Here is a 15,497-nt window from a genome sequence, read left to right as displayed (position 1 = left end):
CACAGAGCTTCTGGGAGAGGAATATTTGATGCCACTCAGAGTCGCCTTGGCAGAGTCATTACGTTTTTTCCTGTAAAGGGCCAGGTAATAAATCTTTCAGGCTTCGTGGGCCAGCTGGTGTCCATTGTGACACCTCAGCTGTGCAGTTGTCCCGTGAAAACAGCCATAGACCCTATGGAAATAAATGGGTGTGTTTGCATCACAATACAAGTCTATTTACAAAAACAAGAAGCATCGGCTGGAGTTGGTCCACCAGCTGTAGCTTGCTAACCTCAGCTCCTGAGGGAAGGACAGTAGGGGAACGTGGGACGTGGTAGTGGGCTCACTGCCTCGGCTATCCACCCTCCCCATGTGTGCACAGGTGCGTCCATTGCCCCTGCACCACCACGATCTTCCACCTGGAGCAAATGTTAACATGCCTGGCACCATGCCAACAGTGGGAAGCCATGAACCATGCACAAAATAAATACCAGAGTGTTTCAAAAATATACTTTTGTACATTTGAGAGGGGAGATGAGAGGGGGGGAGAGAGAGAGAGAGAGAGACTACCTCCATCTGCTGATTCACTCCCCAAATTCCTGCTAAGGGAGGCCAAAGAGCCAGGATTGGAGCCAGGAACTCAATCCAGATCTCCCATGTGGGTGGCAGGGACCCGGTCACTTGAGCCATCATCATCTCTGGGTCCGCACTGACAAGGAGTTGGAGTCAGGGTCGGGAGAAGGGTATCAAATTCATTACCAGAGGGTGAGGACCACACTGCACACAGTATTAGAGGGGCTAGGGGCCACACTGCACACGGTACCACAGGGGCAGGGACCACACTGCACACGGTACCACAGGGGCCAGGGACCACACTGCACATGGTACCACAGGGGCCAGAGACCACACTGCACACGGTACCACAGGGGCCAGAGACCACACTGCACACGGTACCACAGGGGCCAGGGACCACACTGCACACGGTACCACAGGGGCCAGAGACCACACTGCACACGGTACTACAGGGTGAGGACCAGCACTGCACACGGTACCACAGGGTAAACTTGGGTATGTTCACTGGCATCCTTTCATTTTGGTGACAAAAAAGAAAACCCACACATAATTTTTTCCCAATACTCGTTTTCCATGAACTTTGTAAGGGGCCCTCCTGTGGCTCCCACCTGCTGCCCTCAGGATTCCTCCTTGGCTCTTGTGGGATGACCCTGATGAGAAGACAAAAGCCACTGTAGGGAAACCCATTTTCTCTAGGCCTCCCATTTTCTGTCTCCCATTTCCTTATCACTGGCCTGCTCTGTGCTGTCAGGAGGGACTCCTGTGTGTGGGGAAGGACGTGGCATCTTGTCCCGGCAATGAGCTGACCCCATGACCTCTGACCCACTAGAATGGACTTTGTGCCCCTTGGAGCAAACAGGCCTCTGCAGGGCTGAGTGGTCTGGGCCCAGCATGTCTGACACAGCAGCTAGAACAGTTCTTCCTGCAGCGAGGTGTTTGCCTGGGCTCAGGATGCTCGTGCGAAGCAGCCAGCATTTCTGTGCTTGTCATGGCGCTGAGGCTGGTGTACCTGCCAAGGCGATCCCGACTCAAGGAAGCCTCCTTTTGTTTTTTTCCAGACCCACTCTACGCCGTCTGCGCCCGGAGGATATGTTTGAGACCTGGGTAAGGAAGTTGCAGACGCTTCCCTGTGGTAGAGATGAGGATATTCCCCCGAGGAGTGCTTGCTTGGTTAGATCCCCCTACTCAGGCACAGTCTTACTCGGCCGGGGCGGACGTCTAGATGGTGGCCTATTTAAAACATGGACAGCACCATGCTCCATCGACCCAGCCAGTTGTGGATTCATTGTTCAACTCTTTGGTGCAAGTTGACAGGCAATGCTCTCCGTCTGCATTCATTTCCCACAGTCCCTATTGGCTTCCATCCCTGGGCCACCAGAGCCCCAAGGAAACAGAGTGGCGGGAGCTCAGGCCATGAAGTCATGGAAACTCGAGTTCCGGTCGAGAACCTGTTGCTGAGTACCTTTGCGTCCTACACCAAGTCGTGTGGTCTTTCCGAGCTTTAGCTGCCCCATCTAAAATGGGATTTTTTTTTATAAGGATGAGTGACATAAAGAGCTCACAACATGACTCATGAGTAGTAACCACTTCTTTTCTTAAAGATTTATTTATTTATTTGAAAGAGTTACACAGAGAGAGAAGGAGAGGCAGAGAGACAGAGAGACGTCTTCCATCCACTGGTTCCCTCCCCAAATGGCTGCAACGGCCGGAGCTGTGCTGATCCGAAGCTAGGAGCCAGGATCTTCTTCCAGGTCTCCCACGTGGGTGCAGGGACCCAAGGACTTGGGCCATCTTCTTCTGCTTTCCCAGGCCACAGCAGGGAGCTGGATTGAAGTGGAGCAGCCGGGACTTGAACTGGCGCCCATATGGGATGTCAGCACTGCAGGTAGTGGCTTTACCTGCTGTGCTACAACGCCAGCACTGTAACCACTTTTTAAAATCTCAGCTCAAGGTAGTGGAAGTGGCTGAGACAGCTTGCTCTGCATTATGGAAAAAGATGCCAGGTGGCTCAAACTGGTATGAGAAAAAGAGCCTTGGAGATAACCACTCCCGCCCTGTTGCAGCTTTACACAAAACTCCATAAACAACACAGCCAAAGCGTGTGGAACACTTCCCAGAGCATTTCACATGTCCTGTTCCATAGACCTGTTCATAGTTCCAGAAAACAATGTCTCATGAGCAAGTGCGGTTTTAGCCCCATTAAACACACGCAGGTGACAATCATGTATATAGATTAGATTAATTATTCAAGAACCTATAACTAAAGAGTATTGATTTTTTGGACTTTTTTTTTTTTAAGATTTTATTTATTTGAGAGACAGAGTTACAGACAGAGAGAAAGGTCTTCCATCCACTCATTCACTCCTCAGATGGCCACAATGGCAGGAGCTGAGCCCATCCAAAGTCAGAAGACAGGAGCTTCTTCCAGGTCTCCCACGCTTGGGCCCTCTCCTACTGCTTTCCCAGGCCATAGCAGACAGCTGGATTGGAAGAGGAGCAGCTGGGACTTGAACAAGCTGGCCCTGCAGGTGGGGGCTTTGCCTACTGGGCCACAGCTCCAGCCCAATTTTTAGGACTTAAATTAAGGCTGTTTGGAGGCAGGTCTCACAGCCTCTCCAGTATCCATGTCCCCACCAGGAACCATTTTGGGTAGGGGAGTGGGAGAAAGGGATTAACATGGAAAGGAATCAGAACCAGCGGTGACCCGACACTGGCTGTTTGACCGCAGTGTGACTTCTCTGGATATCTGAAGGAGAGCGAACTTTTTTTTTTTTTTTTTATTTGGCAGGTAGAGTCATAGACAGTGAGAGAGAGAGACAGAGAGAAAGGTCTTCCTTCTGTTGGTTCACTCCCCAAATGGCCGCCACGGCCGGCACTGTGCCAATCCGAAGCCAGGAGCCAGGTGCTTCTCCTGGTCTCCCATGCGGGTGCAGGGCCCAAGCACTTGGGCCATCCTCCACTGCCTTCCTGGGCCACAGTAGAGAGCTGGACTGGAAGAGGAGCAACCGGGACTAGAACCCAGTGCCCATATGGGATGCTGGCACCACAGGCGGAGGATCAACCAAGTGAGCCACAGCGCTGGCCTGGAAAGCGAACATTTCACAACACAGTGAAGGACAAGCAGTCAGGCTAGAGGGGTGGGCCCAACATGGCAGAGACCTGTTTTCCTGACATTCATCTCCTCAAGATATCAACATTTGAAAGCTCTTTTTTACTGGATTTGAAAACAACAATAACAAAATGGCCCAACAGTGCTTTAAAAGTAATACTCCTTTTTAAAGTTGTTTTTGCTTTTTAGTATAAAATAATTTCAGACCTAGAAAAATAATAAAAACAATTCCATTAACTCTTCACCAGGATTACCCAAATGTTAACATTTTACCCCTTTCTCTTTGTCATGTTCTCTATCTGCATATATTTATATTCTTTAAAATGATTTATTTATTTGAAAGGCAGAGTGACAGATAGATAGGAAGAGACAGAGGGATCTTCCTTCCACTGGTTCACTCCCCAAATCCCCAAGTCCTGCAACAGCCAGGACTAAGTCAGACCAAAGCCAGGACTCAGGCACTCCATCCAGGTCTTCCACATGGGTGCAGGGGCCCAAGGACTTGGCCTATCTTCCGCTGCTTTCCCAGATGTATTAGGAGGGAGCCAGATTGGAAGTGGAGCAGCCAGGACATGAAGCAGTGCCCATATGGGGTGCCAGCACTGCAGGCAGCATCTTAACCCACTGCGCCAATATTTTTAATTTAAAAAAAGTTTTACAACAATTATATATATGTATATATATAGAGAGAACTATTTGAGAGTAGTGGCAGTCACAATTCCCATTTACCCACAAATACTTCAAGTGTTTTCTAAAAACAAGGACTTTTTCTCATTGTCACACTTACCACAATCAGGAAACTGTCATTGATGGAATTCTCCTTGGAGTCTCCACCCTCCATTCTGGCAGTCAACCAGAGTCCTTGGCAAGGCTCATGGAGATGGGAGTCTGCATTCGCTTCTAAAAGAACCCTTTCCCTCTTGCGACAGCAAAGCACTTCCGTGGTGTGGCCAGAGACTCCCCGACAAGCCCTGTGTCACTGCATTGCTCCGTGGGTAGAGAGCCTGCTGGTCTTAACTGCGTGTTTTCCTTTCTGTCTCTTCATTGACTTGAGAACAAGCATTCAGCAGAGATGAAGGGAGCAGCGCAAAATATTACCCACAGGGGCCGGCACCGTGGCTCACTTGGTTAATCCTCCGCCTGCGGCGCCAGCATCCCATATGGGTGCCGGGTTCTGGTCCTGGTTGCTCCTCTTCCAGTCCAGCTCTCTGCTGTGACCTGGGAAGGTGGCCCGGGAAGGCAGTGGAGGATGGCCCAGGTGCTTAGGCCCCTGTACCCGCGTGGGAGACCAGGAAGAAGCACCTGGCTCCTGGCTTCGTATCGGCGCAGGGCCAGCTGTGGTGGCCATTTGGGGAGTGAACCAACGGAAGGAAGGCCTTTCTCTCTGTCTCTCTCTCTCACTGCCTGTAACTCTACCTGTCAAAAAGAAAAAAAAAAAAAGCCTTCCATTGTAAACCCATCTGGTTGCTGGGTAATTGATAAGATCTTTCTTCTTGGCATCCTTGATATTTTCTAGTTTGCTTCAATGACTCTGTGAGATGTTTGAGCCCAGACTCATTTTTTGAGTCAGTACACATTGGTAAGAAGTGATTTCATTGCGCTAAGCATAGAGCTTATAGTGTGAGTGTTGCTGTACTGTCTGGAAGAGCTTTGAGGGATGAAATGGTCTTAAGACATCAGGCTAGCCCGGTCTGCTCACAGCTATAATGCACAGGTGTATGAAGTGCGGGGGAATCCAGAGGAAGGCCATCGCCAAAGTCACTCAGAGATTTCCGGTTCCTTCCCGGATCTGGTACTTGGCCAGTTTGCATATGGGCCAGTTGCACATGGGCCTTCCTGGTTCAACTTAAAAGCACTGTTCCGTGTTTGCGGTGCTGCAACCCCTGGCAGGGCGGGCAATCGGCTCACAGGGCCCATTCTGCTGTGTGGTTGGTGGTGAGGAAGGAAAGGCGTGGACGCTGTGGTCGGCCTTTCGTGTTCCCTGTGTGTTGATGATGTTAGCAGGTGGGGCCTTTGCAAGGTGACTGGGCCTTGCCTTCAGGTTCGAGACCACTGTTCCTTGTAGAGTGGACTGTCGTGCCCCTCCCGCTGTGAGGAGCAGCTAGGAAGTGCCCTCTGTGGACCAGAAAGTGTGCCTTCCCCAGACATGGCCTGTGCTGGGGTTTTGATCTTGAACTTCCTATGGCCCTAGAACTTAAGAAATAAGTTTCCATTGGTTATAAGACAACGAGTGTAGCCGGCGCCGCGGCTCACTAGGCTAATCCTCTGCCTTGCGGCGCCGGCACACCGGGTTCTAGTCCCGGTCGGGGCACCGATCCTGTCCCGGTTGCCCCTCTTCCAGGCCAGCTCTCTGCTGTGGCCAGGGAGTGCAGTGGAGGATGGCTCAAGTCCTTGGGCCCTGCACCCCATGGGAGACCAGGAGAAGCACCTGGCTCCTGCCATCGGATCAGCGCGGTGCGCTGGCCGCAGCGCGCCTACCGCGGCGGCCATTGGAGGGTGAACCAACGGCAAAAGGAAGACCTTTCTCTCTGTCTCTCTCTCTCACTGTCCACTCTGCCTGTAAAAAAAAAAAAAAAAAAAAAAAAAAAAAAGACAACGAGTGTGTGATTTTTTTTGTTATGGGAGAACTAATGGACCAAGGCAACTGGGCTTTGGTGCCAGGCAGAACTGGCTTGAATCCCACTTAATGTCACTACCAGCTCTGTGGCCTTAGGAAAGGCATCACATTCTTTTGGAATAACACTTTCATTTGAGATTTAGAGATAAGGTCCTTACAAAGCACTTACACAGAAAAGGAGCAAACGACAGACACTTGTCACCATTTTAATCATTGCTGTTCACTTAAGGCATTATCCATTCCCTTGGAGAACCTGCCATCTAGCTGAGAAAAAGAAGATTCTAGCAATTAAAAAGAGCTTTCCAAGGCAATGGGATCGAATGACAAAATGAGTGATGGGGTTTGCAGAGGCTGTGGGTTCCGAGAAAGCTCTCGAGTTGGCTGCAGGACTTTGGCTTGCTCAGTGCCGTGATCAGCACAACTGTTCGTCGCCCCTGTGGGCACGGTCTTGCTGGGTAACCCCAGCCCCTGGCTTGCCCTGGCTTTCTTGCTCTGCGAGTTTCTGATGGAAAATGCCTGGCAGCTAGCATGTGCCGGCTTCTTTGCAGGTCTGTGTGCTCAGTCGTTGAGACACCATACAGGGAGGGGCTCTGGCCTTTGGCTATCATTCTCCATCCGGGGTCCCTCTCAGGCCTGGAGCCACAGCCATTTTATAAGCAGCCTCTTAGAAAACAAATATGGATTCTTAATTGTAAAAACCAATTTCCAAATGCGTTCTAGAAGGGCACGCAGAAATGAAGCGTGCCTCGCGGACTTCACAGCCCTCACTCCCAATTGATGGCAGGAGACAGAGACACAGAGCAGCCTAATGAGAACTGATGGAGGAGTGCTGTCTGGCAGTAATAGCAAATGTAAAACAGTGAAACCGCAGACTCGCCTTCTGGCTGCTGTCGCATTTGTGTAATAAACCCGTGCACGCACGCACACACACACACACACTCACAGAAATTCAATTCCCCAGACACTCTGACCAAGGCAGTGCCTACTCTCTTGTTTTTAATAATAATATTTTCCATTTAATCTCTCTTAGAATTTTTGGAGGTTTTGTCCATCCCCAACTCAAAGGCAAAAAAAAAAAAAAGAAAAGAAAAATTAGCATTTAGATAGAATTGCTCCAGCATTAAAATCAATTGAAGTGTAAGCTGAGATCAGGGGAAGGTGAAGATGCCTGGAGTTTTTCTTTTCTTTTTTTTTTTCATGTATGGTGCTTCTGTGATGACATTCAGGGTGCCCAGCGAATACCTCTCTCCATGTCAGCCATGATCAGTATTCACTCGGCTTTGTCCCTAGACACCTCGCTCCCACACACACTCCTCTCCTCCCCAGAGGATCACATTTCTCATAATAGAGTCCCCACCAAGCTCCGCCTCCTCCCTTCCCAGGAATGATCAATGCACAGGAGACACAAGGCAGATGGTCCTTCCTGTCTAGGATGCAGAAGCATGAAATTGCCCCGCGGATTTGAAATGTCCCTGGCTTCGTTCTTGCCTCATCCCCCGCACCCATGCCCACCTCTCCTCCCCAGACCTTCTTGGAGCACCCCATGCTGGCAGAAATGACCTATTCTGATCCCACAAGGTTTTGGGGAAACGCAGAAAGGACCAACGGACCCACCTGGAGGGCGGCCAGCAAGATGTCCTCTACCTACTGCCTGGGCGCTAGTTCTTCAATCAGTGGTGCTGGCAGTCTCACAGAGAAGTGCTACCCTTGCACATCATTTTTTTTTTAAAGATTAGTTGGGGCTGACACTGTGCATAGTGGGCTAAGCCTCCACCTGTAGCCCTGGCATCCCATATGTTCGAATGTGCCGGTTCGAGTCCCAGCTTCTCCACTTCTGACCCAGCTCTCTGCTATGGCCTGGGAAAGCAATAGAGGATGGTGCAAGTGCTTGGGCCCCTGAAGGCGTGGGAGACCTGGAAGAAGCTCCTGGCTCCTGGCTTCGGATCGGCCCAGCTACAAATGCTGTTGCAGCCATTTGGGGAGTGAACCTGGGGATGGAAGACCTTTCTCTCTGTCTCTCCCTCTCTCTGTTTTTAACTCTGCCTCTCAAATAAATAGATAAATCTTTTAAAAAATAAAAAATAGAAAGATTTGTTTATTTGAAAGCCAGAGTTATAGACAGGGACACAAATGCACACACACACAGAGAGAGATAAAAAGAGAGAGAGAGAGAGAGAGAGAGAGAGAGAGACTTCCATCTGCTGGTTTACTTCCCTAAATGCTTGGCTGCAACAGCCAGCCAGGAGACAGGACTTCCATCCAGGTCTCTTAGTTGGATAGCAGGGGCTCAACACTTGTGCTGTCTTCTGCTGCTTCCCCAGGTGCATTAGCACCCGGGAGCTAGAAGGGAAGTGGAGCAGCAGGAGCTTGAACTGTCACTCAAACGGGATGGTGGCATCGCAGGCGGTGGTTTAACCCGCACATCATCCGGGTGTGAACATCACTGACTACATCCTAACTGGCAGTGGAGTTTCCTGTCTGCAGCCCATGGGGGAGTGCGGGGTGGGGTCTGCAGCATTCAGAGGATTCACAATGCGCTGCCTCCCCCTTCTGACGGCCAGTGGCACTGTGGTCCCTTTACCGTGCCTGTTGCCCTGGCAGCTCCTGACCAGCCAGACTCACTTTCTTCCTCATTTTGTCTTTTGCTGCTGCTCCCCTGGACACATCAGATCATGGGAGTGAGACCTCACTTAGTGCCCGTGTCTTGCGTGTAGTTGGTGGCTTCCTGTCTTGCAACTCCATCTGTCCAAACCTCCGACCTAGCCTCCATGCATCCCTGCCAGTCGCTCATCAGCATCCCCCTCCTGAGTGTGCGGTGGGCCCTGCTCAGTGCCTCTGTGTCCGTCCCCCATCAGCACCTCTTCCCGCCTCCCTGTTTCCATCCTTGTCTCTGAGTCCCTGTCTCCGGCTCACGCCTTTGTATCTGTCCACCCGGGAGTGTAACCTTGGGTTCGTTCCTCCCACAGGAAGATGATTTGAATGGGATCCACATTGTGGCCTTTGCAGAGAAGAGTGACCCAGGTAGGCAACCCCCAGTCTGCTCTTTCAGGCCTTCAAGGAAAGCTGACTTCGCACCTTTGTCAGCCCTCCCCTTCTTCCCCGGCCACAATGCCCATCTACAAAGCCAATGGAAGCTATTGGGCACCCCCTGGTGGTCACCTGTTAGGTAAGGTTTAACTGTGCACATGGCTAAGGGAGGAGAAGGTATGGACAGACCGGAAATGAGAACATTCTGCCAGCTGCCCAAACTTGGAAGCTGTGTTGGGCCTTGGGGAGCGAATTTGAAACACCCTCGCTTTGTAGGGTGTGTGTGTGTATGAACTTTTGTTCATGTGGCAAGTTTATTTGTCCATCTTGTGATCCAGCCTGTTTAAACCACAGTCCTACCTGAAAATAATAATAAACACGATCTGGGAGCTGTACACTAGTGTCTGTGCATCAGAGACAGAAAAGGAAACAGCCCGCTAAATGATGAGACCCAGGACCAGGCAAAACAAGTTTTTAAAAGGCCAGCAACGTTCCCCTGGTCTCGGTCTTTCCAGCACTGGTGTGGAGTGAAGTTATATTTGCAGGTGGTAAAATGCTAGTCCCCTGAGGCAGTGCTCAGTAAGACCCAGGGTCCCCAAAGGGATGGCAGAAGTGGGGTCTGGGAGACCTGGGACAAGTCAGGACAGGGGCAGAGAGGGCAAGGACATCATTGAGGGAGGCTTTAAGGCCACACCTTGGCCCATGAGGTCGCTGGGCAGGGGTTCCCAACTTGAAGTGCACAGAGCAGCCAACACTGGGGCCACCTGTGCCTGGCCGAGACAGCACCTTCAGGAAGTGTGACTCGTACCGGGTACTGAGCAGGTTCTGATAGGCCACCAGGTGTGGGAACCGCAGCTCCCAACGAGCTATACATGGACTTGTCAGGATGCTCAGCCTCTCGTGCACTCATAGGAGGAGACCTAGAGATGCATGGACCAGGGAACAGAGGCTCGAGACGCTAACAGACTAAAACGCAGGTAGCAGCCAGAAGGCCAGCCTGCCTGCTTGCTGACATATACCTGACCCTTGCACAGCTCCCTGGCGTGCAGTGGGAGCTCAGAGAGTATGCACTGGGCAGATAACGCTTGGCCAAGACTGAGGCCCCAACTCCGCACAACAGACCAGCTTTTTTTGTGTGTGTGGGGGAGGGGTTGTGGCAATACATTGTCACCTTCCATAGTTTCTTATAGACCAAATCCATTTTTTTTTTTTAAATCATACAATCCTCAGAATAAAGACATAATCCACATAGCATAATTAAAGTATACAATTCGGTGGTTTTTGGTTTAATTCCAGAACCTTTCCATCAGCTCCCATTCCTAGCCCCTCCCCACTGGCCCCCTCCCGCCCCACCCCCAAACCATGAATCACTGAATCTATAGATGTGCCTGGTTTGGAAATTTATATAAATGGAGTCGTGCAATATATGCCTTTGGTGGCTGGCATCTTTCACTTAGCCTGTTTTCCGAGCGTATCCATCACAGCCTGCTCTCTGTGGCCACATCTGCAGAATCAACCAATGAGGACTGAAGGTGTAGCTGTGGCCAACTGTGCTTACGGCGGTACTGAACACGGGCAGGTTATTTTCTGGCCACCATCTCCTAAATGATGCGGTATGACAGCTGTTCACACAGCGTCTGCACTGTTAGGTATTATGTCATCCAGACATGATTTAAAGTACACAGGAAGAGGTGCACAGGCTGCAGGCAAATCCTACACCACTCTCTATAAGGGACTGGAGCATCTGCAGATTTGGGTTCCTGCAAGGGATCCTAGAACCAAGCTCCCTCAGAATCCAAGGGACGACTGAATACATAGGATGCATCAATACTTCAGTCTTTTTTAGGGCTGAGTAATATTCCGTCATCTCCAAATCTGATTTATGCTCCAAGTTACCTGAGGGCTTCCCCACCTTTTCCATCGCATTTTTTTTTTTTTTGGAACGTCCACTGGTGTGCCAGGTTTCTAATGATAGATCTGCAGAGTTGGAAGAACTCTAAGTCGGGTAAATTCTTTCCCTCTCCCACCCCCAAAGCCAGTGTGGCTTCAGCTGCTTTCTATAGACTCTGGCCCCTGCCCCACTCCTGCAGGGGAAAAACAGCCATGGAAGCCAGTTGCCTAAGGTTTACAAGCTGCAATTAAACAGGATCAGATCCCTGGTGTGTGTGAACAGAGAAGTTGCCCTCGGCAGCTGCCTGCTGGCCAGACTCCAGGGCCTTCGTTCCCCGCCCTGCCTGCTCCCTTCCAGGACTGTGGGGAGGCCCGTCTGGCCCTCGGGAACAATGGAACAAAGAGGCCTCCCTCCAGTTGCAGGAACCTGTTTGACGGAGATTGTGGCTGTAATGAATCAAGCTCCCGAAACTGCTTCTACCTCCTCCCTGCACAAATATCCCTGGGCCCAAAGCTGTTTCTTTCTGCAAAGGAGCCCAAGCTGGGGCTTGTAACAGGGCATCTGTAAGCCATGCAGAGGGGAGGTGGGACGGACAGGAGCCCTGGAAGCCCCTGGCCACTTGGAGCTGGGGAGGGGAGAGGCCTTTCTGTGAAAGCCCCCTGGCACGGTGACTTAGTGCTTCACCCACAGGGCACTGATGTGTAACCCAGGGCCTGGCTGCAGGACTGGGGTTTTCATTCCACACACTCGACAGCACAGGTCCTCGCATACCTTTGCTCTTATTAACCAGTTACACCCAGCTGGTTGCCCCAGCCAGACTGCCATCCAGCCACCAAAGGGAGAAGGTCATAAATCCAGTTCTTAAAGAGCTAACAGTATGGAGGAGCTAGGAGTGCTAGGTAGATGACCTCACAGAGTTCCTGCAGCCACTCTGTGATATGTGCGTCAGTGTCAGAGTGGTCTTAGAGCTGAAATACCTCCCCAGGTCTCTCACTGCATCCCAGCCAAGCCGCAGCTTCCAGCAGGCTCTCCTCACCTCTGTGTTGCCGTAGGCGCCAATGATGTCACTGTGTGCTTGTATCATGTAGCAGCCTCCTGAGCGAGGCATTGGGTTTCTAACATTTCTTTAAAATATTTTTTTTAGAAGAGTTCTTAATTGACTTGCAAGGCAGAGTGAGGAGGGTGGTGAAGAAACAGAGAAAGAGAGAGAGAGAGAGGTCTTCCATTTGCTGGTTCACTCCCCAGTTGCTAGGCCAGGCTGAGGCCAGGAGCCAGGAACTCCATCCAGGTCTCCCACATGAGTGCAGGGACCCTAGCACTGGGGCCATCCTCCACTGCTTTTCCAGGTGCATTAGCAGGGAACTGGATTGGGAAGTGGGGGAGTTGGGATTCCAGCTGGGTTGCTGGGATGGCAAGTGGGGGCTTAACCCACTGCCTCTAAAAGCCGGCCCTTAGACTTAAATTTTTTGATTGACTGATAATTATACAAAGCATTTCCAGGGTGCAGTGTGATGTTCTTATACGTGTATACATTGGGTGAAGGGGGGTACTATTTTCATTCCCAGTTTACAACTGAGCAAATTGAACTTGAGAGGGATTAACTCTGAGAGGCATCTGGCCTCCCGAGCCACTCATGAGGGTTACTGCCCTCTGTCCTTGACCACGCCTCCATCTCCCCAACATTTGCAGGACCCAGGGACGTTTGGTGGGTGGCGTGTCCACCATCACAGGGTTACAGGCACAGCACAAACACAAGCCTCGACTTCCCAAGGGCTCCTCTGGGCCAAGTCCACGCTGTCACACCCCCATCCCTGCAGCGCCCCAGCCCACGCGGGCTCCGGGCGTGTGCAGTGGCAGGGCCGCAGGCTGGGAGAGCCGGGGAGGGGCACAGAGGGGGCGAGGAGAGCAGAGCCACTTGGACGCTTGAGTGCTCCATGAATGAAGAAAAGCTCGCTTTCCTCCCACTCTCCGCTGATGTCCCCAGATGGGCACTCTGATTACAGAGCAGCTGCGGCAAACGTGTACACCAGCGACTGGCGCCCCGGGGCCTCGCTGCCTAGCGCACCTGACCCAGCACGGACCCGAGGGTAGCCAGGCCTCCCTGCCGCTCAGTCCATAGCAGGCCATCTCTCCGGCAGTTCTCACTGCAGTGCCCACAGGCAGGCTGGCCGGCCGGGAGGGTGTCTCTGGGGGAGGGGGGATGGGTCCCACTTTGGCAGGTTGCTTCTCCATCCCCGAAGCCTTCTCTCGGGCTCGTGTGCCCAAGGCCAGACAGAGCTGCCTGTTTGACAGGTTTGAATGAATGACTTTCTCTGTGCTCCCAGATGCGGCGGCAGCAGACTGACATCTTCTTTATGATCCTAGATGAGAGGTTTCTCCATGAGCGCACTCTGGATGGGTACTCTCCAGGGGAAAAGGCCCATTAGCACTCACAAGCTGGGAACGCCAGGACAGGCTGCTGTCTGCGGCGGAGCAGCCGGCGCTGGGACTGTCTCTGAGCCCCGCTCCCCGCCAGCTGCCACTGCCTGCCATCTTGCACGTGTGTTTGACCAGTTGTCTCAGCCAGGGACGCTAGCTGCTGCTTGAGAGCTTTCAGAGTTCAAGTGTAGCGTTTGGTTCTTACTAGGTCTTGAATGTCGTTCCTAGCACTTAACACAAGTCAATGCATTTTATCTTCGCATCCCCACTCCCAGGCAGCTACTGTTACTTCTGTCCCCGGTGCAAGGAGACCCAGGGAGTCAAGTTCAAGAGCAGCCCCAGCTCACATGGCAGGGAAGCGGCAGAAGCAGGATTTCCACCCTGTAGGCCTGAGACCCCCTCTTTATGCTCCTCTCCATCACGAAACCGAACTGTTCTGTTCCCTGGCCACAGCTTAGTTAGCCTGGGACACACATGTCTCTCCAGAATGGGACCTTGGCTCCCCAAATGGCTGTGCCTGGCCTGGAACTGGTCCCCCAGGACTCAGGGCAGGCACATTCCCACAGGTCTGTGCCAGGGGAGCAGGAAAGATAATCACCGGCTTTTCCCCATGGAGATGAGTCCCGGAGGCCCCTGGCTGTGGGAAACCTGGCTCCACATGTGTCCCTCGGCCCTGGCCAGCTACTCTCAGCCTCAAACTCACCTGGAAGGAAAGAGATCGCAGGTCTCACAGCTCAGGCTTCTTTGATTTTAGCCCATGTCTGAGACTCCAGGCCAGGTCACTGTGCTCTGGTTGTGGGGAGGAGATGCAGAGTGGGGGGCACAGTGACCCCATGCTCCATGGGGAGGGCAGGGACCGCCTGCCAGCACCCAGGCCACACCCAGGCTGTTACCTTGGTATCCCAGCCCAGGCTTCCCCGATGTCAAAGCTTTGACAGAATGCATGGGGATCTCCAGCTGGAGCTCCAGGAAGGGAACTGGCAGCCCCATGGGCAAGGGTGCTGAGACTTGAGAGGGAAGCCAGCAGATTGAAGAGCTAGCGGGACCTCCCGGCTCTGCCACTCGCTTGCCCGAGATGCTGGGCAAGTCACAGCAGCCCCAGGGTCGTGATGCCTGAGCTAGAGCCAAGTGAGGGGGCCCTGCACAGAAGCTCCTGGTGGGGGACAAGGTGAACGTGGGACTTTCCATTTTGGCAACTGAATATGTGTGAGTCCCATTTGGCTGCCTTCCCTCTGCAGTCCCAGATATGCGTGTCCATTCGGACAGGTCTGCCATCCAGGCTGGGGGGCTGGAAAAGAGGGGAGAGCCGCTGAGGCTGGAAAGCTTTGAATCAGGAGTTCCCAAGGAAGCTACTGCCTTCCAAACAAAGGAATCAAACCCGGCTCTACCCCAAGGTTGGAGGCAGGGTTCTCAGGGCTGCACCTGCTGGCATTGCCATCCTGTCGTTTCCTGGGAGCATCTCCCCTTCCACGTGAGCCCATCCTGGTGCTCAGTGGTCTGCACTGAATACACACGTGCTGCAGGAGCAGATGAACAGCCAGGGTTAGCGGATCCACCCTGCTCCCCTGCCTTCCGACGTTTAGGAGGAGTCAAGGCCATACCCTGCAGTGTGCTAAGTGTTTCTTAGACTCAGACTCATTCAAGCCACAGGTGCTCCCATGAAGCAGGTACTGTCATTGTATCACCCCCGTTTTGCAAATGGAAAAAAAAATGACATTCAAAAACTTGCTGCAGCTCACACGCTGAACGCACAACCAGGGTCAGAGCCGAAGTCATTTGGCTCCGCGGCCTGCGTGTTGAAGTGGTACGGTGAACTGCCTCCCTGGACAACGAGCTCTATTCTGTTGACAATGACCAGAGCCCCAGCCAGTTGCCCGTTATGG

General features: G+C 52.3%; 1 protein-coding gene across 1 annotated transcript in view; it reads left to right on the top strand.

The window, feature by feature from the left end:
* The window catches only part of CASQ2 (calsequestrin 2), a 69,602-nt gene that overhangs the window by 45,563 nt on the left and 8,542 nt on the right, over positions 1 to 15,497 (top strand). The window contains exons 7-8 of the mRNA XM_062192030.1: positions 1,611 to 1,656; positions 9,245 to 9,299. Of these exons, the coding sequence (XP_062048014.1) occupies positions 1,611 to 1,656; positions 9,245 to 9,299 (101 nt within the window). The remainder of the gene's footprint in view (positions 1 to 1,610; positions 1,657 to 9,244; positions 9,300 to 15,497) is intronic.

The sequence above is a fragment of the Lepus europaeus genome, chromosome 5 (genome assembly GCF_033115175.1).
Source record: "Lepus europaeus isolate LE1 chromosome 5, mLepTim1.pri, whole genome shotgun sequence".
NCBI classification, from domain to species: domain Eukaryota; kingdom Metazoa; phylum Chordata; class Mammalia; order Lagomorpha; family Leporidae; genus Lepus; species Lepus europaeus.
This window is presented reverse-complemented; position numbering and strand designations above follow the sequence as displayed.